The 25,722-nt window shown below is 41.4% G+C and overlaps 1 protein-coding gene across 2 annotated transcripts; it reads left to right on the top strand.

Annotated features, from left to right (window-relative positions):
* Positions 1-12,769: 12,769 nt before the first annotated feature.
* On the top strand, positions 12,770-25,173 carry UCHL1 (ubiquitin C-terminal hydrolase L1). 2 transcript variants are annotated; one of them, XM_055435024.2, is made up of 9 exons: positions 12,770-12,817; positions 12,948-12,959; positions 13,438-13,566; positions 16,325-16,475; positions 18,370-18,455; positions 18,533-18,580; positions 19,621-19,687; positions 21,135-21,193; positions 24,744-25,173. In XM_055435024.2, exons 1-9 carry the CDS (start codon positions 12,785-12,787, stop codon positions 24,828-24,830), a joined length of 672 nt encoding a protein of 223 aa, XP_055290999.1. In that variant the 5' UTR covers positions 12,770-12,784; the 3' UTR covers positions 24,831-25,173. The 2 variants fall into 2 exon arrangements, with proteins under 2 accessions (XP_055290999.1, XP_088692428.1); XM_088836302.1 differs by lacking the exons at positions 12,770-12,817; positions 12,948-12,959 and having other exon boundaries at positions 13,345-13,566.
* The last annotated feature ends 549 nt before the right edge of the window (positions 25,174-25,722 follow it).

Raw genomic sequence — 25,722 nt, forward strand, 5'->3', positions numbered from 1 at the left:
TATATCAGCTAGCATTCCCTCTTTTACTTTCTCAGGAATGGTTAATGTAAGAATAGAATGATCTTTTCCTCAAATATTTGGTAAGACTCACCATAAAGGCAATTAAGTCTGGGAGTCTGGGTATTTCTTCTTGGAAAGATTTTAAATGACAGCTTTATGACAGTTTTCTATTTTTTTCCAGGTATTTGAAAATTTTCTCTGTTTTGAAATTTATTGGCATAAAATTGTTTGTAGTATTATACCCTGTCTTTTAAATTTATAATGTATACGTGATTCCCACTCTACATCCTTAATATTGTCTCTTTGTGCATTATCTCTTTGACCCCCATAATCCAGATGATTTTATAACTCTTTTAAAAAAACTTGTTTTTGATGACTTCTACTGTATTTTCCTATATCATCTATTTCTGCTCCTTATTACCTACTTTCTCCTACTTGCCTTGAGGCTATTTTGTTTTCAGTTGGATGGCTAGCTCACTACTTTTCCACATTTCTTCTTTTCTAATATAAGCATTTAATGTGATGAATTTCCCTCAAACATTACTTTCATTGCATCTCCTAAATTTTGATATTAAACTTTTATGATGGCTTAGTTATAAATATTTTCAAATTTCAAGGATGACTGTGACCCATGATTTACTAAAGAGTGTGCATTTAATTTCCAAAGTTAATTTTAAAACTCTCACTTGTCATTTTATTATTTGTATCTGAATTAATTGCACTGCAATTAGAAAACGTGGTCTCCATGATACTGATTCTATAAAATCTGTTGAGTCATGCTTTATGACTCAGCACTTAATCAATGTTTGTAAATGTTCCACAAATGCTTGAGAAGAATGCGCATTTTTAAATTGTTGGGTGCAGAGTTTTACACACATCCATTAGATTAAGATTATTTATTCCATATTTAATTTTGCTTTTTGATCTTCTATATGTCGCAGACTCAGGTGAGCTGGGGAGACAGAGAGACAGGGAGAGAGGGAGAGGGAGAGGGGAGAGCTGCTGGGCATCAGAATAGCTGGTGAAAACAAGCCGGAAATGAAAGAGGTGAGCCTTTAACCACGGCAGGCTTTGGAACAAGCAAGCGATTAAACTGGACCAAGCGTAGTCTCCTGCAGGGCAGCTGGGTCAATGCCGATGTGGGAATCATGCCACTGCTGATTGAGTTCTGGAACAAAAGCCTCCAATAGGTTTATGGCCCCTGGGGTCAGGGCTGAGGGAGAAGGGAAGGGTGTGACATGGAAAACTACTAAGTAAGCCTGAGCAAGAGTGCCTTTGAGTGCTGCCCTCTGCTCCCCATAAGGAGGCCTTAACCCAGGCACCCAAAGATCTCTGCCCAAGGCTTAGATAAAAGCTTAGAAACAAAGGCTCAGGAGTAGGAATGCAAATATGCAGGAGAACATGATTGGCCAGAGGGACCCTAGTCCTTGACTGTGACTCTTCTCAAAGGCTGCAATAAATACATTGGCTTTGCCCCAAGTCTGATGTAGGATGGCATGCTTCCCCAAGAGGTCTGCCAGGTAAAGCCTTGGTAACTGCCTGTGCTCAGACCTGCAAAATCAAACCAGATACTATACTCCTCACTCTTCGCTAGCTTCCCAGGTGGCTCAGTGGTAAAGAATCCACTCACAATGCAGGAGACACGGGACACACAGGTTCGATCCCTGGGTTGGGAAGATCTCTTGGGGTAAGAGATGGCAACCCACTTCAGTATTCTTGCCTAGAAAATACCATTGACGCAGGAACCTGGCAGGCTACAATCCATGGGGTTACAAAGAGTTGGACACAACTGAGCACACACACAGACTCCTCGATATATTGTCAGCTGGACATAAATAATTGACAAAGGGGAGTTCATGGTAATCGTGGGTTTATCTACTTTCCCCTGCGGTTCTATCAATTTTTGTTTTACACATCTGAGGCCACTTTATTATGAGCATGCATCTTTAGAATTGTTGTATCTTCCTGCTGAATTAAATAATGATACCTTTTATCTCTAATCATGCTGCTACTTAGCAATACATTATGCTATTAATATAGTTACACTAGGTTTCTTTGGTTAATAATTTTGCTGGAAAGCTTTCCCTTCCTTTTACTCTTGATCTTGCCATATCCTTATGCTTTAGATATGTCTCTTAAAAATGACACATATCCAGATTTTAAAAACCTAATTCGATCAAACATCTAAGTTTCGTCCATTTATATTTAATATGATTTTTAAATTGGGGCTTTTTTCTATTTTTATATTTTATCTTGATATTCCTATTTGTTTTGGATTTTCCATGCTTTTGTCCCTCATATGTTGCTTGTTGGGGGCAACATATTATTTTAATCCCTTTTCTCAGACCATCTACTAGATCATTTTCTTTCATTTATCTCTAATTATTTGGATTTATGTACTTTTAAAAATTTTCTTTATTTATTTCCTTTGAGATGTTACCATGACTAAATAAGTTACCAAAGCCTAACTAATAATTTCTTAACCTTTGCCAGAACAATAAAGAAGCTTTGAATACTTCATTCTCCCTGCATTTGTCACATCGTACAATTATGCAAAACAGAATTTTAGCACTATTCTATTTATTGATATTTAGATTTACATGTATGCTATTATTTTTTAATACTTTATTTTGAAAGGCTAATTTTATTTATTTTTGGTCACATAGTGTGGCATGTGGGATCTTAGTTCCCAGATCAGGGATCAAACCTGCACCCCCTGAATTGAAAGTTCACAGTCTCAACCATTGAACCACCAGGAAAGTCCCCCACTGATGATCTCAGACCATCTACTGGATCATTTTCTTTCTTCTTTTATTACATCCTTTAGAAGTTTATTTTGTACGAGTCTCAAAGTAGTAAACGCAGCTTATGTTAATACATACATTTTTTCACCTTGGCTTCCCTTGTGGCTCAGCTGGTAAAGAATCCGCCTGCAAAATGGGAGACCTGGGTTCGATCTTTGGGTTGGGAATATCCTCTGGAGAAGGAAAAGGCTACCCACTCCAGTATTCTGGCCTGGAGAGTTCCATGAACTGCATAGTCCATGGGGTCGCAAAGAGTTGAACATGACTGAGTGACTTTCACTTCCACTTTTCACCTTTGCTTTTGAAAGACAGTTTTGCTGAGTAAGTTCAAGGATGACAGTCATTCTCTCTCAACACTTTGGAGTTATGTATTATTTTACTGTTTCCTGGTTTTCTTGGTTGAAGAGACTGATGTCATTTTCATTTATGCTTTCTTTGTGTGTGATTCAAAACCTTCTCTTTGTTGCTTCTTGAGATACAATGTGGATTTCTTTTTACTTTTCCTTCTTGAGATATAGTGTGCTTCCCACTCTCCTTAAGTGATTGGGGTGCTCTTACTGATAGGCGTGAGGTTCAGTTTCAGTCAGTTTTCAAGAGGTAGGGGCTCTTGATGAAAGTTTGGCAGCTAATAAAAAGAAACAAAGAGAGTATATGCTTCTGGCATCATGGCTGACCTACGTCCTTCCAGTGAAGGTCCACTGATACACTACGTAGGACACACTATATGAAACACTGCTGATCTCATAAGAGGCTAAGGAGTTCTCCAAGAACAACTTCCCTTCCTCCTCCTTGCCCTCAACCATCTCCCCAGAAGAGTATGGATTTGAGCTGGAGCCTAAGAAAGCCGTATGGAGTTGGGGCTAACACAGTGGGCATCCAGGTTAGAAAGAAGAGGAGAATAAATTTCAATAGGAGTAGGGTTTGCTACACAAATGCCGAGTATCAGAAGGAATATATGGAGAAATGAAACTGTAAATTTCTTAGAGTAGTGAATTTATGAACAAATTGAGGGGTTTTGTTTTAATTCCTTCATATTCGTAGGCCACTGAAACTAAATGTCCAGGTAAAACCAAGACACTAGACATCTATAAATTGATTTATTCACTCAAAAGGTTCTGAAAAAAATTCCTGGTTAGGTCTTAAAACTCAGCAGTATTCTTGAGAAGTATTTCTTCCTGGTATATTTATAGATATAAATTTTTTTCTGCTTAGCATATTCCTCATATGCTAATCTCATGGTAAAAGGATATATGTAACAAACAGCTCTGAAGCACCCTTCATAAACCAATTTTAACAGATAAATCTTGTTTATTATTTCCCAGCCACATAACACAGGCCTAATGGCCAAAGTTAAGGAATTAGGGGCTTCCCTTGGAGGCTCCATGGTAAAGAATCTGCCTGTCAATGCAGGAGACACAGGTTCGATCCCTGATCTGAGAAGAGCCCACATGCTGCAGAGCAACTAAGCCCCTGATCCACAACTACTGAGCCCGCACTCTAGAGTCCAGGAGCTGCAACTGCTGAAGTCCTCACACCCTAGAGCCCATGCTCCACAAGAGAAGCCACGCAATGGGAAGCCTGTGCACCACAACTAGAGTGGCCCCAGCTCGCCGCAACTAGAGAAAAGCCAGCACAGCAAGGAGGGCACAGCACAGCCTAAAATAAAATAAAATAAATATAATAATAATAAAGTTAAGGAATTAGAGATGAAACTATAGTTAACTCAGGCTTTTATATGATTTGGACTATATATCTTTCATTTTCTGCTCTTCGAGTTCCTTGGGATGCTAGAATTGGGAGAAATCGAAGTGTTCATCTAATTTTACTGTTGTTTTTTGTTGTTGTTGTTGTTCATTTTACTGTTGAGGAAACTGGGATGCAAAGAAGTTAATTAAGCAGTTAATTAAACTACACGTCTGATGGCTGATCTACGCTCACCAAAGTCATCTGATTCCAATTTCACAGCTCCACAGGAAATATAACTGAGGGACAGCAGGGTAAGGTCTCTATTTCACTGGTCCTGAGAGTACCTCCTGTTCTCTGCTCCCAGTTGCTAGTTGTGTCTTATTACTCCTGTGTACTAAAGCCCTTCCTCTATACCTTAAGAACATAAGCATTTATTTTTCACTGAGGACAGTGCATGCTGTGAGCTCTCCTGAACACAAACTGATCATGAAGAGCTTGATAAAAAAAGAAGAAAGGAAAGACACTAGTGTTTCCTTCTGTCTAAGATACACTTATTTTTCATATTTAAACATTTTTGAAAAGAGAGGTGCCTGACAACTGATAAATACATTTGATGCACTGGATCCCCCCTCCCTCTCCAAAGAAGCTCTTAAATTGATAATTTATCTTAAAATTGATGATGTTTAAAAGCCCAGAACACATGGTCTATGCCTTATGGCTGTTATCTGCTAACCTCACCCCCAACCCAGGTAAGCCTAGTATAGTGTCTGACACTTAGTAGGTGCTCAAGAAAACCTGCGTACAATGAATATGACTCTATGAAGTAAGGTATAATTCGGTGAGGACATGCATTCCCCTCCCTAATGTTTCTTTCCCTTTGGACACACTTGTGAATACAGAGTTAAGGAGCTGCTTTTAGGAAACAGGAGGAAACTTGACTTTACAATGGGAACTAACTGCAGTAACTTCTTTGCATTATATATAATTCTATTGTATTATTTTTAACTTTAAAATATCTGGATGTCAGAACCTTGCTTCAGGGGAAACATTATTGACAGAGGAATTGCCAAGTAAATTAAAAAAAAATGTTGAAGCAGTACTCTGTCGATAATTTATGTGCTAATTATAAATTCAAACTAAACTCTGAGACCTCAAAGCCATGCTTTTCAGAGAGTTTGGTGACTTGCTCTGGCCCTGGACATTGTGGAAATTAGTTAAGTTCCTTCTCAGAGGCTCATCTTCATACTTACTATGACTAAGGCTGTAAGGCTAGTCCTTAGAAAGAAGTAGGCAGGATAGTTGAACATGTACAGGTTTTTAAACCAAATAAAGTTGGGTTGCAACCCAGAGTCAGACACTTAGTAGTTGTGTGACTTCTAGCAATTTAAACAGCGTCTCCAATGCCTCAGTTTATTTACCTGCAAAATCTAGGTAGAAATATGAGCATCACAGGGTTGGTCTGAGGATTCAATGGGGATGACAAATACAATGTCCTTCGTATAACAGAAAAAGCCAGTGCTCTTTCTGTCTTCATCTCCCTCCGTAGGTAACTTCTGACTTCAGTCAGAAATACCCACTTCTCAAAATATTTGGGGAGTACTGCTCCAGGGCTCAAGTCACTTGCCTTCATAAAGGCAATGTGTACTCTACCCCTTCAACGTCCCAGGTGGTGCTAGTGGTAAAGAGCCTGCCTGCCAATGCAGGTTAGATATAAGAGACACGGGTTCGACCCCTGGGTTGGGAAGATTCCCAGGAGGAGGAAACAGCAACCCACTCCAGTATTCTTGCCTGTAGAATCCCACGGACAGAGGAACCTGGTGGGAGCAAAAGGTCAGACATGACTAATGACTTTCATTTTCGACTCACCATTTCACTTTCACAAGAACATACCGCTTTTATGATGTGCATTAAAACAAATAACGGTTCCATGTTTGTGATTCACCTAAAATCATTTCATGTACTGCTACTGACATGACTGCAGTATACCAACGCAGGAGTCCAAAACTCCTTTAGGCATTTTAGATAGAATGGGATTTAATACAGGGAAATACCTATTTACAAAACCACTGGGAGTTCTGAAGGACTAACCTTAGGGATGAGCCTTCAGGATTGACTTCCATACACTCAAGAACTGTTCTACCAAGGTCATTTGAATATCTGTCTTATTAGTGATTAAAATAAAAAAAAAAGGTTATTTTTTAAAGGGTCCATTCCAAACCTTCATTGTGGCTAAAAACAAAAACCACTTATGATAAAAATTCTACTTCTGGTGAATCAGAAATGTCATCTTTAGTTATGAAGGACAACTTATCCACTCACTGATTTTATTTTTCTACCTATAACAGGTCTACTCCATGTTTACGCTGCATGTTTAATTGATTTTTTAACATATTTTTCCTTCTGATCTTTGTCTATTAATTTTTAATGATTATAAACAAAATGTCGTGGACTTATTTTTCACTTGATATTTTCCAATTACACACTTTTGAAACCACAGAATCAAAAACAAGTGACCATAAAGTCCAACTGTACGATGATGATCGACACGCAGAGCTTCATATATATCCCTAGTACATGTTTAACAGCTTTGCTAAGATATATTCACCCATTGAAAGTTTTTTGGTATATTCATGGGGTGTATAACCAAAAATCTCTATCAAATGTCACCATTTTCTTTTAACTTATTTCTCTGAGCCTCACAAGTCTGCTATTTAGATTGCTTATTCTTGCTTGCATTCTCTCTCGGCTCCAGTAAAACTGCACAAGTTGGGGTCAGAACTATTGCCAGGTGGCTGCAGGCTGAGATTACTCTATTCAGCAGTACTTCCTTTTTTAAAGGTAAAGTAACTTAAATAAGCTATATAACCATTTCAACTACAATGTCAAGGGATGGCAACTCAGACAGTATAAAGAAAAAATAATTAGGTCCCATTTGTTTATTTTTGCTTTTATTTCCAATATTCTGGGAGGTGGGTCTTGGAGGATCCTGCTGTGATTTATGTCGGAGAGTGTTTTGCCTACGTTCTCCTCTAGGAGTTTTATAGTTTCTGGTCTTACATTTAGATCTTTAATCCATTTTGAGTTTATTTTGGTGTATGGTGTTAGGAAGTATTCTAGTTTCATTCTTTTACAAGTGGCTGACCAGTTTTCCCAGCACCACTTGTTAAAGAGACTGTCTTTTCTCCATTTTATATTCTTGCCTCCTTTGTCGAAGATAAGGTGTCCATAGGAGCGTGGGTTTATCTCTGGGCTTTCTATTTTGTTCCATTGATCTATATTTCTGTCTTTATGCCAGTACCATACTGTCTTGATGACTGTGGCTTTGTAATAGAGCCTGAAGTCCGGCAGGTTAATTCCCCCAGTTCCATTCTTCTTCCTCAAGATTGCTTTGGCTATTCGAGGTTTTTTGTATTTCCATACAAATTGTGAGATTATTTGTTCTAGTTCTGTGAAAAATATTGTTGGTAGCTTGATAGGGATTGCATTGAATGTATAAATTACTTTGGGTAGTATACTCATTTTTACAATATTTATTCTTCCAATCCACGAACACGGTATATTTCTCCATCTATTCATGTCCTCTTTGATTACTTTCACTAGTGTTTTATAGTTTTCTATGTACAAGTCTTTTGTTTCCTTAGGTAGATATATTCCTAAGTATTTAATTGTTTTCATTGCAACAGTGAATGGAATAGTTTCCTTAATTTCTCTTTCTATTTTCTCATTATTAGTGTATAGGAATGCAAGGGATTTCTGTGTGTTGATTTTATATCCTGCAACTTTGCTGTAATCATTGATGGGAGACAATAATAGCAAATGAAGCAACTGATAAAGGATTAATCTCCAAATTATACAAGCAGCTCCTGCAGCTTAATTCCAGAAAACTAAGTGACCCAATCAAAAAATGGGCCAAAGAACTAAACAGACATTTCTCCAAAGAAGACATAAAGATGGCTAATAAACACATGAAAAAATGCTCAACATCCCTCATCATCAGAGAAATGCAAATCAAAACCACAATGAGATACCATTTCACACCAGTCAGAATGGCTGCTATCCAAAAGTCTACATGCAATAAGTGCTGGAGAGGGTGTGGAGAGAAGGGAACCCTCTTACACTGTTGGTGGGAATGCAAACTAGTACAGCCACTATGGAGAACAGTGTGGAGATTCCTCAGAAAACTGGAAATAGAACTGCCATATGATCCAGCAATCGCACTCCTGGGCATACACACCAAGGAAACCAGAATGGAAAGAGACACGTGTACTCCAATGTTCATTGCAGCACTGTTTATAATAGCCAGGACATGGAAGCAACCTAGATGTCCATCTGCAGACGAATGGATAAGAAAGCTTTGGTACATATACACAATGGAGTATTTCTCAGCCATCAAAAAGAATGCATTTGAATCAGTTTTAATGAGGTGGATGAAATTGGAGCCAATTATACAGAGTGAAGTAAGCCAGAAAGAAGAACATCAATACCGTATATTAACGCATATATATGGAATTTAGAAAAATGGTAACCTGAACCCTGTATAAGAGACTGCAAAAGAGACATAGGCATTTAGAACAGTCTTTGGGACTCTGTGGGAGAGGGTGAAGGTGGAATGATTGGAGAGAATGGAATTGTAGCATGTATATTATCATAAGTGACCAGTCCAGGTTCGACGCATAAATTTTCCTCTGTTCATTTCTTTGCATTTGTGCTTTTTTAATAAAATTCTTTTTTAGAAATAAAAAAAATAAAAATAAAAATAAAACTTTGTTGGCAAAAAAAAAAGAAAAAATACACTGAGAAGTGTTCTACCAGTCCATCTGGCTAGCAAGTCCAAAAGAAAAAGAGGTAAGTACTGGTAGACATCACTTGTTCTAGATGCAACCTTTCTATTTTTCCTAAGAGGTCACTAATTATGAGTCTGAGAATCTGGCTAACCACTGATATTAAATCTCCAGAGCTAAATATATTCTCCCTTTACCATTTCTTTTTGTTTTTTAAAGATCAGAATACAGTTTGTTCATGTCCAATCTATGGCATCTTCTTGCAGGCAGGGAGCTGTTTTATTCATTGCTCTGATGCTTCCTGACACATAGTAGAGCCCTGATATATATATTTGTTGAATGAATGAATTAATGAATGAATGACTACCTTTAATAAAGATTCCTCAAAATGTTATCATTACTTCTTTTACTATTTACTTTGGTAATAACTGTCATCTGCTAACTTCTATGGGTCTATCAGCCTTATCTTAAATGTCGCTTCCTTTGGGAAGCCCTCCTGATTCCCTAGGCTAAGTGCTCCTGAGCTCAATTTCCTCCCACACCACTCTTATTAACTGATAAGAGCTCCATGTCAGAAGCTACTTTGTTCACCTATGTATCCCCATCGCACAGTAGGTTAGGTGCTTAATCAGTGCTCGCTGAAAAAGATAATGTAAATTGCGATGTAATTTGTCCTGTCTTAAAGGCAAGAACGCTGGGCTGGAAGAAGCACAAGCTGGAATCAAGATTGCTGGGAGAAATATCAATAACCTCAGATATGCAGATGACACCACCCTTATGGCAGAAAGTGAAGAGGAACTCAAGAGCCTCTTGATGAAAGTGAAAGAGGAGAGTGAAAAGGTTGGCTTGAAGCTCAATATTCAGAAAACAAAGATCATGGCATCTGGTCCCATCACTTCATGGGAAATAGATGGAAAAACAGTGGAAACAGTGTCAGACTTTATTTTTTTGGGCTCCAAAATCACTGCGGATGCTGATTGCAGCCATGAAATTAAAAGACGCTTACTCCTTGGAAGGAAAGTTATGACCAACCTAGATAGTATATTAAAAAGCAGAGACATTACTTTGCCAACCAAGGTCCGTCTAGTCAAGGCTATGGTTTTTCCAGTGGTCATGTATGGATGTGAGAGTTGGACTGTGAAGAAGGCTGATCGCCAAAGAATTGATGCTTTTGAACTGTGGTGCTGGAGAAGACTCTTGAGAGTCCCTTGGACTGCAAGGAGATCCAACCAGTCCATTCTAGGGGAGATTAATCCTGAGCGACTGAACTGAAAGGCAAGAATGAATTGCTTTCTTTCTTTAGTCGCTCAGTCGTGTCTGACTCTTTGCGACCCCATGAATCACAGCACGCCAGGCCTCACTGTCCATCACCAATTCCCGGAGTTCACTCAAACTCATGTCCATAGAGTCGGTGATGCCATCCAGCCATCTCATTCTCTGTTGTCCCCTTCTCCTCCCGCCCCCAATCCTTCCCAGCATCAGAGTCTTTTCCAGTGAGTCAACTCGTCGCATGAGGTGGCCAAAGTATTGGAGTTTCAGCTTCAGCATCAGTCCTTCCAATGAACACCCAGGACTGATCTTTAGAATGGACTGGTTGGATCTCCCTGCAGTCCAAGGGACTCTCAAGAGTCTTCTCCAGCACCACAGTTCAAAAGCATCAATTCTTCGGCGATCAGCTTTCTTCACAGTCCAACTCTCACATCCATACATGACCACTGGAAAAACCATAGCCTTGACTAGACGGACCTTTGTTGGCAAAGTAATGTCTCTGCTTTTTAATATACTATCTAGGTTGGTCATAACTTTCCTTCCAAGGAGTAAGCGTCTTTTAATTTCATGGCGGCAATCAGCATCCACAGTGATTTTGGAGCCCCAAAAAATAAAGTCTGACACTGTTTCCACTGTTACCCCATCTATTTCCCATGAAGTAGCCAACTATTCTTGTACTACTATTCGTCTGTCCTGACTTTCAAGTCTTTTTTTTTTAAGAAGCAACTTTACTGAGGCATAATTTACATACAATAACATTCATCCATTAAGTTCTTCTTACAAATATCTTTTCCTCTCTTATTTTCCTTGTGAAGGTAATTTTTTCTAATGGCAAAAATGGGAAGAAAATAAAGTAGGATGTAGTAGAGTTTTGGACAGAGAATGGACTCCTTGAGCCCAATTTACCAGGGTTTACTTCTCAGTCTTCCCTTTCAATTGTGATCTTAAAGGAAATTAACCTCCCCAAGCCATGGTTTCTGAGCTGTAAAACTGCACTAAGAAGAGTTTCTTCACTGTCTCCTCTAAGGGTTAAGTGAGATGACATGCAAAAAATCTGATCCACTGTAAAGGTTAAAAAAACTGTAAAAAAAAAAGGCAGGTCCCCTCCCTTCTGTCATCTTTTAACCTTGAATCCCCTAAATGGTAAGTCTATTCTTTCACCATCATCATTGTTTTGTTCTGAGCATAAATGAAAAAACACCCAATCTTGTTTCCTTACTATTCAGCAAGCTCTACTTCATTCTGAGGTTAAGCTTTCCTGCACTATTGCAAATTTTGTTCTACTTTTTATTCATTCTTAGGCATATGTTGTGTCCATCTTTTGAATATGCTGGCAGAAAAACCCAAACCCCACTTGAGATCACTAAAGAACAGTGGTTTCTTTAGCTGCCGTTACCTGTCTTCTTCTATTCTATTATGAACTTAACATTGTATTTTTCAAAGCCTCACATTCTTTGAAAGAAAAAAAAAAATGCTTTTCCTTTTACAGCCCCCTGTCTTCAAATCATACCTGCCTTTTCACTGGATCTGTTTTCTGAAGTCTCCGACAGCCTGCCTTCTCTGTGTCTTGTATTACAGTCACATCCCCCCTGTCTCTACCGCTTCCCCAAGACCAACCAATTCCTCCCTGGGAATCACATTACATCAGCATTACTAATGCAATAAATGCTATTTTACAGACTATGTTTTAGTCTAGGCGGTCAATTAAAAACGAATCTCGGTGCTTGTTTGATTTAACATGGAGGATGAATTATTTAAGGTCAAATGCAAACTGCTGCTAGATTTGGAAGGCGTATTTATATTCATATTAAATATATACCTGTTGAATTTGGTTTTCTTCTCAATGCTTCAGAGAAGCATTTCTCTAAGCTTTCAGGTAATTGGGATGGTCGAAAGCGTGGTTTTCCAGAAACTTCGCAAAAAATTAGACTGCATCAAAAGGACTGCTCCACACATGCAAGAAACACCTACCAACAAAACCCATCTTCACAACCACCAGATTATCTCACCAGCAAGTGAGACTGCAAGGTTTGGGGGCTAGGCCGTACCACTCCGCGCTGCGCATGGGGGGATTCGTGCCCATTTGGCTGCGACTGACCGTTTCCCCTCGCTTGGTTTTGCCTTTGCTCCCCCTGCGCAGGCACCCACAGTGCGTCAGGCCGGCGCCTTATAGCTGCAGCCTGGGCGGCTCCGCTCGCTGTTTTTTCGCTTCTCTGGGTTGTGTTCGTTTCGAGGTCCGCGAAGATGCAGCTCAAACCAATGGAGATTAACCCCGAGGTGAGCGACAGGTGCACGGTTACCCGGGGGTGGCGGGGAGCGCAGGGCCGAGGGTCAGCCCTTGCTAGGTAGCGTATCGCTGACTGCTTTTATCTTTGCTTTTTTTTTTTCCTTTGCATTTGCTTTTCAGATGCTGAACAAAGTGAGTGACGTCTTGCGCCTATCCTCTGTTCTCCTCCCCCCGGGAGCAGCGAGGCGCCTTCGGCTGTTTTGCGGAGACCCAGCGGCCCCCTACGCACTCCGGAGGCGGCGGGGCTGGGGCGCGGCCCGGGCGCCCTCTCCCTGCTGCGGCATGGGGGGCGGCGGTGACTCTGCGAAAGCGGTCGGAGGTGGGATGGAGGAGGCTGCGCCCAGATGCGAGCGCCAGGCCGAGCTCCCGAGGGCGTGGCGCGGGGCGCGCGGGCTGGGATGCCCGGGCGTCGGGGGAGCCACGTGTGGGCCGCGCTTTGTGCTGTGTCACTGCGCCCGGCTGGGGTGGGGGGCGGGGCGGGGCCAGGCTCCTCCCAGGCCCGGGCAGGGGCGCGAGGATGCGGAGCCCGCGCCCGCCGCCTCCCCCGCCTCCCGGCGGGTGCCCGCACTTTTGGGTCTCCGCACACGGCCGCCCTATTTCCTCTCCGCAGGTGCTGACCCGGCTGGGGGTCGCCGGCCAGTGGCGCTTCGAGGATGTACTGGGGCTGGAGGAGGAGTCTCTGGGCTCGGTGCCAGCGCCGGCCTGCGCGCTGCTGCTGCTCTTTCCGCTCACGGCGCAGGTAGGGCGTGGGGCCCGGGGCGCGCAGGCTCTGCGCTCTGCCCCCAAACCCGAGTGAGGCGTTGAGGACGGTGTAGGGTCTCCTCCCGGCCTGGCCGCCCAGTCCTGGCACACTGCCTCTTCCTTGTCGGGAGTGGAGGGAGAATTCACACTTTAGTGGTTCCTTACTGCCTGGGGGTCCTGTTTATTGAGTTTTATTGCGTTGTCTCGCGTATATCAGCGTTGCCTTAAACTTGGAAGAGAAGCAACGTCTCAGTTCCATCATCCTGATTATCCAGGAAGATGTTCATCCTACTCTTGAGTCAGGTTGAACCTAGGCTTTTCCGAGCTTTTCACGCCAAGGAGTGGCTGGCCGATTGTTTGCCTTTAAGGACTGTGATCTGTCGTTTTATTGTCTGGTTCTCTCTCAGACTCCCTCCTTGGTGTAAAATGGAGGGATCCCGGCGTGCCTAAACCCGAAGAAAGCAATACGTTCTTCAATTTTACGCCTCTATTGCCTGGGCCTTTGGTGGATGCAGGGGTTTCTTCCCAACCCTCCACTCCCTACAACTTACACATTTGTTTTGTTTTAGTCTCTTTTACGTGTTTTTTCTAAAGCTTAATCACTGTGCCTGGTTCCTGTGTGGAAATCACCTTCTAGCTCTCTGACCTTGTAGCTCATTGAACAGGTGGACATTAGACCTGTCTTGGAAATGCTTTTTCATTTCTCTTTAGATGGTTTTCCTCCTGCAAGTGTGCATGGATGTACCTCAAAAACTGAGTATCAGATATAAAAAGGTAGCTAGGGTGATTGTCTTGGATGTATGGAATCCCACTAATGAGCATAGCTTTGGCTGTCTTCAAGTGTGGCCACTTGATCCCTGATTTAGGAGTGGTTGAATTTCAAAACTCCAGGGGCATTAGCCTATGGGGCATCATTCCAAACAGTGAGTTTAACTCAAGCAGCATCCTAAGGCGACATTTCTAGAAATATCCTCAGCATAAATTAAGCCTTTGGAAAGTTCAGGCGTTCTTCCAAAGGACCAGGTATTGGGGGTTAAAAACAGCTATTAGGATTAAATAGCAATTAAAAAAAGCTATTAGGATAATCCCACTGACATGTTTGTTACTGAATTTTCACTTAGGTGAAAATGGTGTTCCCAAATAATTGCAAGTCAAAGTATGTTCCTTGTAGATCAAATCAAATGCAGTTTTCTCTCATTTGAGCCTCTCACAGAGGTTTCTTATTAGAGGAACCATGATGACTCTGGGGTTTTTGAGCAGCAGCGCTCAAAAGGCAAGGCCTCTGGGAGGCAGTGGAGAAGCGTATTTGTCTTACAAAAGCCCACTGGTCTCATTTTGCTGGATCAAGCAGCTCTTGGTTAGAGAACATTCTGGATTGAACATTTTGGGCTTGAGAGAGCTCAATACTTTTTCCTTTAGCTCTAGTTAAGTCTATCAGATTCAGTGAATGCCTATTTTGCGACACAAAACACCTCCTGGGCTAAATACTGAAGCAAATTGAAAGCAAGTTGAGGTTTATAGGTGGACTTCCAAAAAGCTAATGTAATTTAGAAAGCATCTAATTTTGTTCAAGAATATTATGAAATCCTAAATGGACTACTTCTAAAACATTTTAAGTGATCATGACATATTTACAGAAGTGTCGCCATGGATGATGCTACCCCGTTTTGAAAAATTAAATCTTTTTTTAGAAAAGTGAAAATCCTTAACAGTCGTTGGAAGCTCAACTCAAGTACAGTAGCTAGATATATGATGCTAGAACTTCCTACTACTTGGAGTTGATCTTATGTGACCAGAGAGCTTATTCCTCTGATGGCACCACAGACAAAGCTGAAACTTCAATTCCATGTAAAATAATGCAAGGCTACTAGAATTAGAAATTATACGTACTTCTGGGATTCTGTGCAGTTTATACTGGTTGTAAAATTTAGTGTTTCTGTAGTGTATAATTGGCAAAGAAACAAGTGTCTCCTATTTCTTACAGGAGAAATTTTTGTGAACTCGCAGTCCAACATGCTAGACCAGTTGTCTCTCCTCGCTAAAAATTGTTTAGTTGTTCAGTCATGTCTGACTCTTTGCAACCCCATGGACTGTAACCTACTAGGCTCCTCTGTCCATGGGATTTCCCAGGCAAGAATAACTGGAATGGGTTGCCATTTCCTTCTTCAGGGGATCTCCCTGACCCAGAGATCAAACCTGTGTCTTTACATTGCAGGCAATTTTTTATTAGAAAGATGAGGGAGTAGTTAATTTCTTTAAATTGTTCCTTTCTATAGTTTGGTTTTTGAAGTGACATGTACTTGGACTAGAATAACTTCAAAGAATAAAGAGGTATAAATTAGCTGGTGTTCTTGGGCATTCAATTGACCAACGCTTAATTGGAATGCATGTGTAAGATACAGTTGTTGGTGTTAAAAGGAAGGAAAGAACGAACTTGTCTGCTTTTCTGACTTAGGCACGCCATCCATCTCAAGCTAAAAGGTGGCAGTGGTGTCTAGACAAACTTGGGCTACAATCCAAGACCGCTACTGCACTGCAGCTGCAGGGTGGAGTGTCTGCACCTCTCAGAACCCCATGGGCCGACTTGGTATGGGAGGTAGACGGGCCATTCTCTGGGTGCCGGCCAGCACCTAGGACCAAGACTCCTGGTCACACATCCCACTTGTGTCTCCCTTTAGGCACTAGAACTCACTGTGCTGCCATCTGTTCTTTGCATTTGCATTTTGAGATGTAAAAATGTCTTCTTGAACTCACAGCATGAGAACTTCAGGAAAAAACAAATTGAAGAGCTGAAGGGACAAGAAGTCAGTCCCAAGGTGTACTTCATGAAGCAGACCATTGGCAACTCCTGTGGAACCATTGGACTCATTCATGCAGTGGCCAATAATCAGGACAAACTGGAGTTTGGTGAGTGGGTTTTGAGGCCAGTTATCCTCTAGTTCATCTTCACTTAACTGCAGCGCTTCCTTTCAACACTCCCAAGGGTCTATTCGCCAGCCATTGCCTTAAAATTTTTTTGAAAACCTACTTATGCCCATAGGATCAGCAGGTGAATTCTCACTGTTCCTTCTCTTTTGAGGAAGGGAAGCTCATTTTCCAAGAAGCGTGGTATGGCTTCCTCCACCTGGAGAGTCAGACTCTTGGGCTCTCCCATGAGCAGACAGCATATTGTCGTGATTCTCATGTGTTCCTGGTCTAGTCTCAACAATTCTAAAGAGCTAGAGTTGATGTTAAGCCATAAAATACCAGCCTTTAGGACTTTTGTTTAATGGTGCAGTGTCTCATAAGCAACAGGAGAACTAACATGGCCTAAAGCAGCAGGAGATCCTGCAGGAACATAGCCACAGCCCAGCACCTTGAAAGATCCATCTCTGAACAAAGCTGGGTCAGGGGTTTTAGCCTACCTCCAGCGGGTGCTGTGGAGGACATAGAAGGAGATGAGTCTTAGCCCTGAAGTTGTCTGAAGCTCAATTAACAGTGCTGACGATGCTAAAATACATGGCATTATATATGATTTAGGCCAAGGGTCAACACATTTAAAAGCCAGAGAGTAAGTCGTGTAGGCTTTGAGGGCCATATGTTCTTTGCACTTGTAGTGCTGTTAAGAGTGGCCTTAGACAAAATGTAAAGCAGTGAATGTGGCTGTGCTCAAGTAAAACTTTATTTACAAAGGTAGGCAGCAGTAGTTTCCCAACTCCTGATTTAGACAGTGGGTGGGGGTGGCTGAGAACCGAATAACTTCATCTGAGAGTCCATGCTGTTGCTTGTGGCAGGTCAGATACTTTTTTAACAAGGGAATTGTGCTCAAGACTCTACTCTTTGTATAATTTTGAAATTAAAAAGGAGGGGGTTATCCAGCCATAAAGGGACCAGATCTTCTAGAAGCTGCTTTTTCAAATAATTGATTCAGCATAGTCATATTAAAAAGTTGTAGCTTGGGCCTTTTTATTCTGCAGTAAGTCTCATTTTGTTTAGAATGCTGTATTCCTGCAGCTGCAGATACTGTAATTCTGTAAACATGGTCCTGATGGTGCCATAGGCTTAATCTGAGTCATAGTTCTCTCATACGTTTCCTGTAACTTCCAGATTCGAATGGTGTGCATTTAGCAAATCTGATAAAGTTTAGAGCTGAACATTCAAATCGAGGTCTTTTGAAATGCGAGTAGTTGTTGCTTCATACACACTGAGCAATGACAAAGTGTTTACACCAGCCGTGGGCTAGTCAGCTATTCTAGGCCAAACTGTTAGGCACTTTGCATTTCAGGTCTTTCGGTTGATGTCTGTCTGGATAACCATGTTACTAAGATTGCTTTTCTTTGCCCTGAAATAAGTCTTGGTTTGAGAACTGTTACTCAATTTGAATGTTGCATCATGTATGCAATAAACATTCATTATGCATTGGGAGCTGCTGTAGGTGACTGGACTAGACAAGACAGTTCTGCCTTTATGGCATCAAAAATCTCACAGATCGGTGCTACAGTTGGATCAGTGCTGTAACCGATGTGATCAGAGAGATGAGGGTGAGGTGGAAGATGAAGGGGTTGGGGAACCAGGGAGAAGACGTAAGGAGGAGCCTGAACCCTGGAAGAAGGGAGAGTTCTCTGGTTTGAATGCAGCGAGAAGGGAGTGGTTGGAGAAAGAGGCAGGGGAGGGGACAGCTCATTCCCATCCTTTGAGGCCATGGTAAAATTTCCAGTTGCCAAACATGACCAAGGATGCGATGTCTTCAGTCGTTAGTAAATGTGCACCCATTCACATTATACCTGTACTAATGATGCTTTTGTTTTTTATTTTCCCCCAGAGGATGGGTCTGTTCTGAAACAGTTTCTTTCTGAAACAGAGAAGTTGTCCCCTGAAGACAGAGCAAAGTGCTTTGAAAAGAACGAGGTAGGACGAGAACTTCTAGAACGTTGATTTTTAGTACTCTGGAGGGTTCTGTGCTAACTCTTCTCTGTTTTCCGCAGGCCATTCAGGCAGCCCACGATGCCGTGGCACAGGAAGGCCAATGTCGGGTAAATACAAGTTAAAGCCAGGTGGTGCAGGTGTCCTCTGTTTCTCCAGAGACGTGCAAAAACCTCTCGTTAGGATCCAGCACATGTGTCTACTCAAGGCCGAGGAATGCCAGAAAGTTCTACCAGAATAATGCCTTGACCAGACCTGTTCATAAAAATGGCTCTTTAAAATATGTAATTGGCAGTTGACACAGTCTTGAGTAAATTCAGACTGATAATGTTTTATGTAGACTCAAATGGGTCTAGTAGAGTGAGTAACACCCTTCTTAGTAATGAACATTTTAGATACTCTTAGTCGGTTGGAGAGCAAGCTAGACCATCAAGGACAAACAGTTTCTAGATGACTTAGGTATACCAGTAATAACAGAGCCTTCGAGTCAGCTGTTAGATTTAAGTTTGTGCAACCCTAGTTGGCTCTGCCACTGTCTAGTCTTGACCTTGGGTGAGATGCTTATCTTCCTGAAGTCTTAATTTCCTCCTCAGTAAAAAGCAAGTCTTAAGAGTTCTGATAGTTACTGTATATCTACTTTAATGGTCTTAGAATAAAACCTAATATATAGGAAATAGATATTAGCTCTAATCATTTAAAATAATACATAGGCAAGTTGGTTCAAGCATATTCCACTTAGGGACTTTATTTTTAAACAAATTAGGTCCTGCAAATCAGGGCTCCCACACCCTAACCAGTTGTTAAATATTGACCAATACACTGTTGAGTATAATCCACCTTAATCATATTAAAATACTACATAATGCTGTACAGGTACTTAGAAAGAATCTATCCTTTGATTATTTGGTCACTGCAATGAAAATAAATAAATCTACACATAAAAAAAAAATTAGGTCCTGCTTATTGTATATTGCAAAATACAGATATCAAATCAACAGATTGTACACCTTAAACTTATGCAATGTTATGTCAAACTTATGCAGTGTTATGTCATTTATATCTTAATTTTTTCTTTCAGCTTTATTTCTCAATGCAGTATATAATACAATAAAAATTCTCATTTTTGAAAAAATGTCTTGATTCTCTTCAGGTAGATGACAAAGTGAACTTCCATTTTATTCTGTTTAACAACGTGGATGGCCACCTCTATGAACTTGGTACGTTTCACTTTTGGAATCTAATGTAACTGCATGCATTCTCTCACACATAGTTCCTCTTACAGTACTGGTATGGGGCTTTATGGCCGCACTTAGTATATCTTTAAGAAGCTAGAACACCATGGTATTCTTATGGGGGCATTTAACCCTTGTCATGCCCAGAGCACCTCCCTCAGGCAGCTGACCGGTGGAATGAATGGATTTAGTCACAAACCAGTAAAGAGAATTGGTCAGCCACTTCAAGATAACGCATGCAGATTCTGTCTTCTACCTTCTACAGTAGCATCACCAGTATAGTCTTCACCATCATCCTTTTCTGACATGGGATACTTTTAGAAGGAAATAAATACTTAAACGTGACCTGATCTGTGTAAAAAGAATTTAGATATGTTGGGGTAATTCTTATTAGCTGGTTTTACAGGCAACAGGGAAGATCATCCATCTCTGTTCTAGGAGTCATCTCCTTTGTATTAATGGGGAAAGATTTGCAGCTGTGTTATCTCAAGCCAAGATACTACCTATGGGCAAGCAAGAGCAAAGAAAACTTGGGGCAATCAGCAGTTGTTGAAGGACACATGAAATCTCAAAGATCGCTTTGTCTTGCCTCCACCTTCCCTCTACCGCATAGACTGCATCTAACTTTTGTGCTGTGGCCCTTCCCAAGAGATGGGCACAAGCCCTGCTGTTAGGTCGCTAGATTGGGCTTGTGTGGTCTTGGTGCTTAGATTAGAATGCCTCTGTCAGAGAGGGATTAGGCGAGGCTTGGGTTGCTGTTCCATGAGTCTGAGTCACTGGCTATGATGTAATCTGACAAAAGGACAATGGTCACCTTAAACCCACAGGGAAGTAAGCAATGACTTCCAGGCTAATTCTAACTGTGGGCTAAAGACAGATTAATAAGGGCTGCTCTAAAGCATCTTGTTTAAAACCCTTTGCATAAAATGAGGTAGACATTAGATTAGAATGCCTGGATGGATATTAGGAACACTTGAACGTCATTTCCAGCCTGTTTGTAGGCACCCTTCCCTTGGTGGGAGTGGTAGTTGTATTTGGAAGAATCTACCAGTCCATTCTAAAGGAGATCAATCCTGGTGTTCATTGGAGGGACTGATGCTAAAGCTGAAACTCCAATACTTTGGCCACCTCATGCGACGAGTTGACTCACTGGAAAAGACTCTGATGCTGGGAAAGGTTGGGGGCGGGAGGAGAAGGGGATGACAGAGAATGAGATGGCTGGATGGCATCACCGACTCGATGGACATGAGTTTGAGTGAACTCTGGGAGTTGGTGATGGACAGGGAGGCCTGGCGTGCTGTGATTCATGGGGTCGCAGAGAGTCGGACACGACTGAGTGACTGAACTGAATTGAAAGCTTGCCTTTAAGTGGGACAAGTACAGTAGCCAGAAAACATGCAGAGAATTGACTTGCCTGGCTTTTCTGTTTCAGATGGACGGATGCCTTTTCCGGTGAACCATGGCACCAGCTCAGAGGACTCGCTGCTGCAGGTAATCTTTGGCATCCATTTCCACTGGGGCCCACACTGTGTTAGCCAGTTTGTCCTGAAATGCAGACTTTTTTCGGTACAGCTAGCATCAGTAATCTGGGATAAGAGCAGTCTTTAGGGCTTAAAAATCATCTTAGTAATTCTGTCTACCTCATTTTATGCAAAGGGTTTTAAACAAGATGCTTTAGAGCAGCCCTTATTAATCTGTCTTTAGCCCACAGTTAGAATTAGCTTGAAAGTCATTGCTTACTTCCCTGTGGGTTTAAGGTGACCATTGTCCTTTTGTCAGATTACATCATAGCCAGTGACTCAGACTCATGGAACAGCAACCCAAGCCTTGCCTAATCCCTCTCTGACAGCTGAGTGTGGGTCAGTCTTGAACTGTCAATTCTGGTTATGTAGTTAATTCTTGAGATTTTTCTTCCCACGTAATCACTCCACTGTTAACTGGTCAAAAGAAATAAATTCACATGTCTGAAAAGAATTTTAAGATCCAGGGTCACTCTGTAACCATCCTGGTACAAGTTACTGCAGACGGCTCTTAATTCTAAAACAGAGCTGGCGGACTAGTCCACTTCACCCTAAAAGTGAATCTAGAAATTAATGTAAGATGAATCTAAAAATGAATCAGTTTGCTGTTATAAAGAAAAATTACTTAATTGTAATAAAATTGAACATGATGTTAAGATATAACTTCCTCATTTGTCATAATAAAAGCTAAACTCTTTTGCGTGCTTATGTGCAGACAGGGAGTTGGCAAAAACTTTTTCTGTGAGGAGCCAGGAAATATTTTAGGCTTCCTGTGGCATATGGGCTCTGTTGCATGTATTCAGTTCTTCTGTGACAGCTCCAGGGAAGCCCATAGGCAATGTCTAAATGAATGCGTATGGCTGTGTTCCACTTAAACGTTATTCACAAAAATAGGCAGCAGGCTGGATTTGGCCCACACGTTGCAGTTTGCCGACTCCAGGCTAGGTGCTGTTCTACATTAGTTACCTGTTTCACAGGGTCCTTTTAATGATGCTCTGAGGTAGTTATTCACATTTAACAGCTGAGGAAACTGAAGTGCAGAGGTAAGTGATGCCCACGGTCAGTGACAAACTGTAGAGTCAAGCTTCAAATAGTTGGTCTGTCTTTAGAGTCTGTGCTCTTCGCCACTGTAGAATACTGCATTTATAATAGACCTGTCTTTGGAACGTCATCGGCCCGGTGACATCAAGGTGTTAGTGGACCAAATGGTGCCATTCTTGGAGGGAGGGCCACGTTCTCCAGCCAGCTTTCATAATCACCTGAGATCAGTCAGAGCTAATTCTTGGATATACCAGGAGTACATGAGAGTGGTGATACAGAATGAGAACTAGACCTAGAGAAACAGGATGGGGGTTTGCATGAGCATCAGGATTCACTTATGGGAGAGAAAAAGAATAAGGGCAGTAATTCTCGTTGCATCCTCTTTGGGTTAAAGGCTCTGGTCCTTCTAATAAAGTTTCCCAGGTGCATACTTGACTCCTATCTAAGGTTATACTAATACAGGCACACCTCACATTGTGGGTTTGGTTCCAGACCATCACAATAAAGTGGCTACCACAAGAGTTGAATTTTTTTGTTTCTCAGTGTATATAAAAACTATGTTTAAGTGTGCAATAGCATTATGTCTAAAAAAATCAGTATACATAGTTTAAAATATTGCTAAGAATTGCTATTATCTGAGCCTTCAGTAAGTCAGTATTTTTGCAATAGGAACATCAAAGATCACTGATGACTGTAACAAATTTAATATTAATGAAAAGTTTGAAATACTGTGAGAGTTACCAAAATGTGACACACGTACAAAGTGAGCAAATGCACCGGGAAAGGGCTGCCTGTAGACTTGCTCCATGTAGGGTTGTTACAAAGCTTCATTGTTTGGGGGGAAAAAAAAGCAGTATCTTCAAAGCCCAGTAAAGTGAAGCGCAATAAAATGCGGTATGCCTGTACCATAAAATGTGTTCTTCATAGAGTACCTAAAACTGTTCTGTGAGTAGAATTTATGAGGTGTGGGGAAGGTAAAAACCTTTTTGTTGAAAAAAAAAACTAGATTACAATCAACCAGCATCTTAATCAGTGGGAATTCTTTTCCAAAGACTGGTCCTATATGGTTAGAGATGTTTTAGGTTATCTAAGTGAAAGTCAAAGTCGCTCAGTCGTGTCCGACTCTTCACGACCCCGTGGACTATACAGTCCAGGGAATTCTCTAGGCCAGAATACTGGAGTGGGTAGTTTTTCCTTTCTCCAGGGGATCTTCCCAACCCAGGGATTGAACCCAGGTCTTCCATATTGAAGGCAGATTCTTTACTGTTTGAGCCACCAGGGAAGCCCAAGAACACTGGAGTGTGTAGCCTCTCCCTTTTACAGCAGATCTTCCTGACCAGGGAATCGAACTGGGGTCTCCTGCATTGCAGGCAGAATCTTTACCAACTGAGCTATCAGGGAAGCCCTAGGTTATACTCCAAATAAACTTGCTAAACTGGTGAGAAAATACATACACTTAAGCATCTTAAATTTGAGTGAATTTCTTTAGAGGCACACCCTTAATGTTAATGAACACGATGGGTCCTAAAGGAAAGTGAATTTGGGGAAGGCAGTCTGTAATACCAGTGTATTAAAAGTTCTGATAGAATGTTACTTTAGATCCCCTACAGTTTTTCTGAGTGGTTTGAAAGCAGGAAGAAAACCAGGGTATGGTTGATGCCTTTTAAGGGCCAAAACTCATCACTTTGGTGATATTTTAGACCTTGGGAACTGGTATTCCATGATTGTTTTCTGTCAGAGCATCTGATGGCCTCTTAAAGGTCTTATATTTAATATTTTGGTTGGACTTTCTTTCTACTGGACTTTTTACAAATTGAACAAGGATTGATATTCTGATCCCAGTACATTTAAACCCTAGCATTCAGCAGGTAACATTGGGATCAATTTTCTGTCCTTATTCTTTGTAATCTGGGTTTTAGAATTAGTAATTCATGGCATTCCCTAAATATCTAGACAATTATCATTTACCTGTGCCTGGAATGCCAGATATTTAAATTTTGTAGAATGTTTACTATTCCCTGGAGAAGGAAATGGCAACCCACTCCAGTATTCTTGCCTGGAGAAACCCATGGACAGAGGAACCTGATGGGCTACAGTCCATGGGGTCGCAAGAGTGGGACACGGTACCACCACCAAAATGTTTACTTTTCCCTGATAAAGAGAAATCAATTTTCTGTCTCTGGATTTGAGGGAAAGAGGGTGTACTTGTCAAAACCAGGCACAAGGTGGCAGGAGCACAGCATTTGCTAGTGGTAATAATCAGAGCTTTTGAAGCCACATCTGTGATGTGGGTCCTTGTCTTTCCCATCACCTGACATTTTTTTTCCCCTTTTGTCTTAAGCCCTGGTTTTCAAGTTTGTTGGGAGGTTTAAAGTTGGTCAGGGTGCATTTTGCAGGTCTCAGTGATACTTTTCCCTTGAAGTGTTCATTTTGAGCTGTTTGGTGTTTAGAACTTAATTCACAACTTTCCTCCTCCTCAGGATGCTGCCAAGGTCTGCAGAGAATTCACTGAGCGTGAGCAGGGGGAGGTTCGCTTCTCCGCTGTGGCCCTCTGCAAGGCAGCCTAATGCCCCGTAGGGGGCACCTTGCTTCTCGCCCTCTTCCTTTCATTGTGAAAGTGTATCCCCCCAATGCTGGTATAAAATGCTTCAGTACTTGTAGAGCACAGCTGTTCTCCTTCGGTTCTGCGGATCAGCACTTCCCCTCACCCACGCCCCCACACTGGCAGAGCTCAGCTGTCGATGGAGCAAGTTTGGCATCAGCCTGCGATGGCGAAGCATTCCCCGTGGTGTGTCTTGTACCTCAATATCTAATGCTTTAATGGCTACTTTGGTTTCTTGTCTGTAAGTTAAGGCCTTGGATGTGGTTTGTCCTTAAAAGGAATAAAATTTTTCTGCTGATAAGAGATAAGCCTAAACTGGTTTTCATTGTTTCTTCCCCCCAATATATCCCAAAGTTTCATAGCAATTACATATATACCTTCCATATAAGAACTTGTACAGTACTGGGAAGAAAATTACCATGAAGTTATTATCAGTTCACTGTGTTTCTAGCTCAGTCGTGTCTGACTCTTTGCATCCCCATGAACTGCAGCATGCCAGGCCTCCCTGTCCATCACCAACTCCTGGAGTTTACCCAAATGTATATGTTAGTGTGTTCCTGTAGTTTTTTTTAATTAGACTTTTTTAGAGCAATTATTTATATTGAAATAAGTTGATACTACATTGTTAGTTTCAGATGTACAATATAGTTATTTGACGTTTAAATACATCATGAAATGATTATGATAAACCTAGTAACTACTTGTCCCCTTACAAAGTTAACGCAGTGTTAGTGATCATGTTCCTTATTCCATAAGAGTAATTTTACAGAAAATCAAGATATTAAGAGTTCTCATATACCCCTCATCCGTTGGTGGTTTAAACGCTAAAACATCTGCCTGCGATACAGGAGACCCAG

This window comes from Moschus berezovskii, chromosome 5 (genome assembly GCF_049115385.1).
Source record: "Moschus berezovskii isolate FMDL1 chromosome 5, NW_MosBer_1.0, whole genome shotgun sequence".
NCBI classification, from domain to species: Eukaryota; Metazoa; Chordata; class Mammalia; order Artiodactyla; family Moschidae; genus Moschus; species Moschus berezovskii.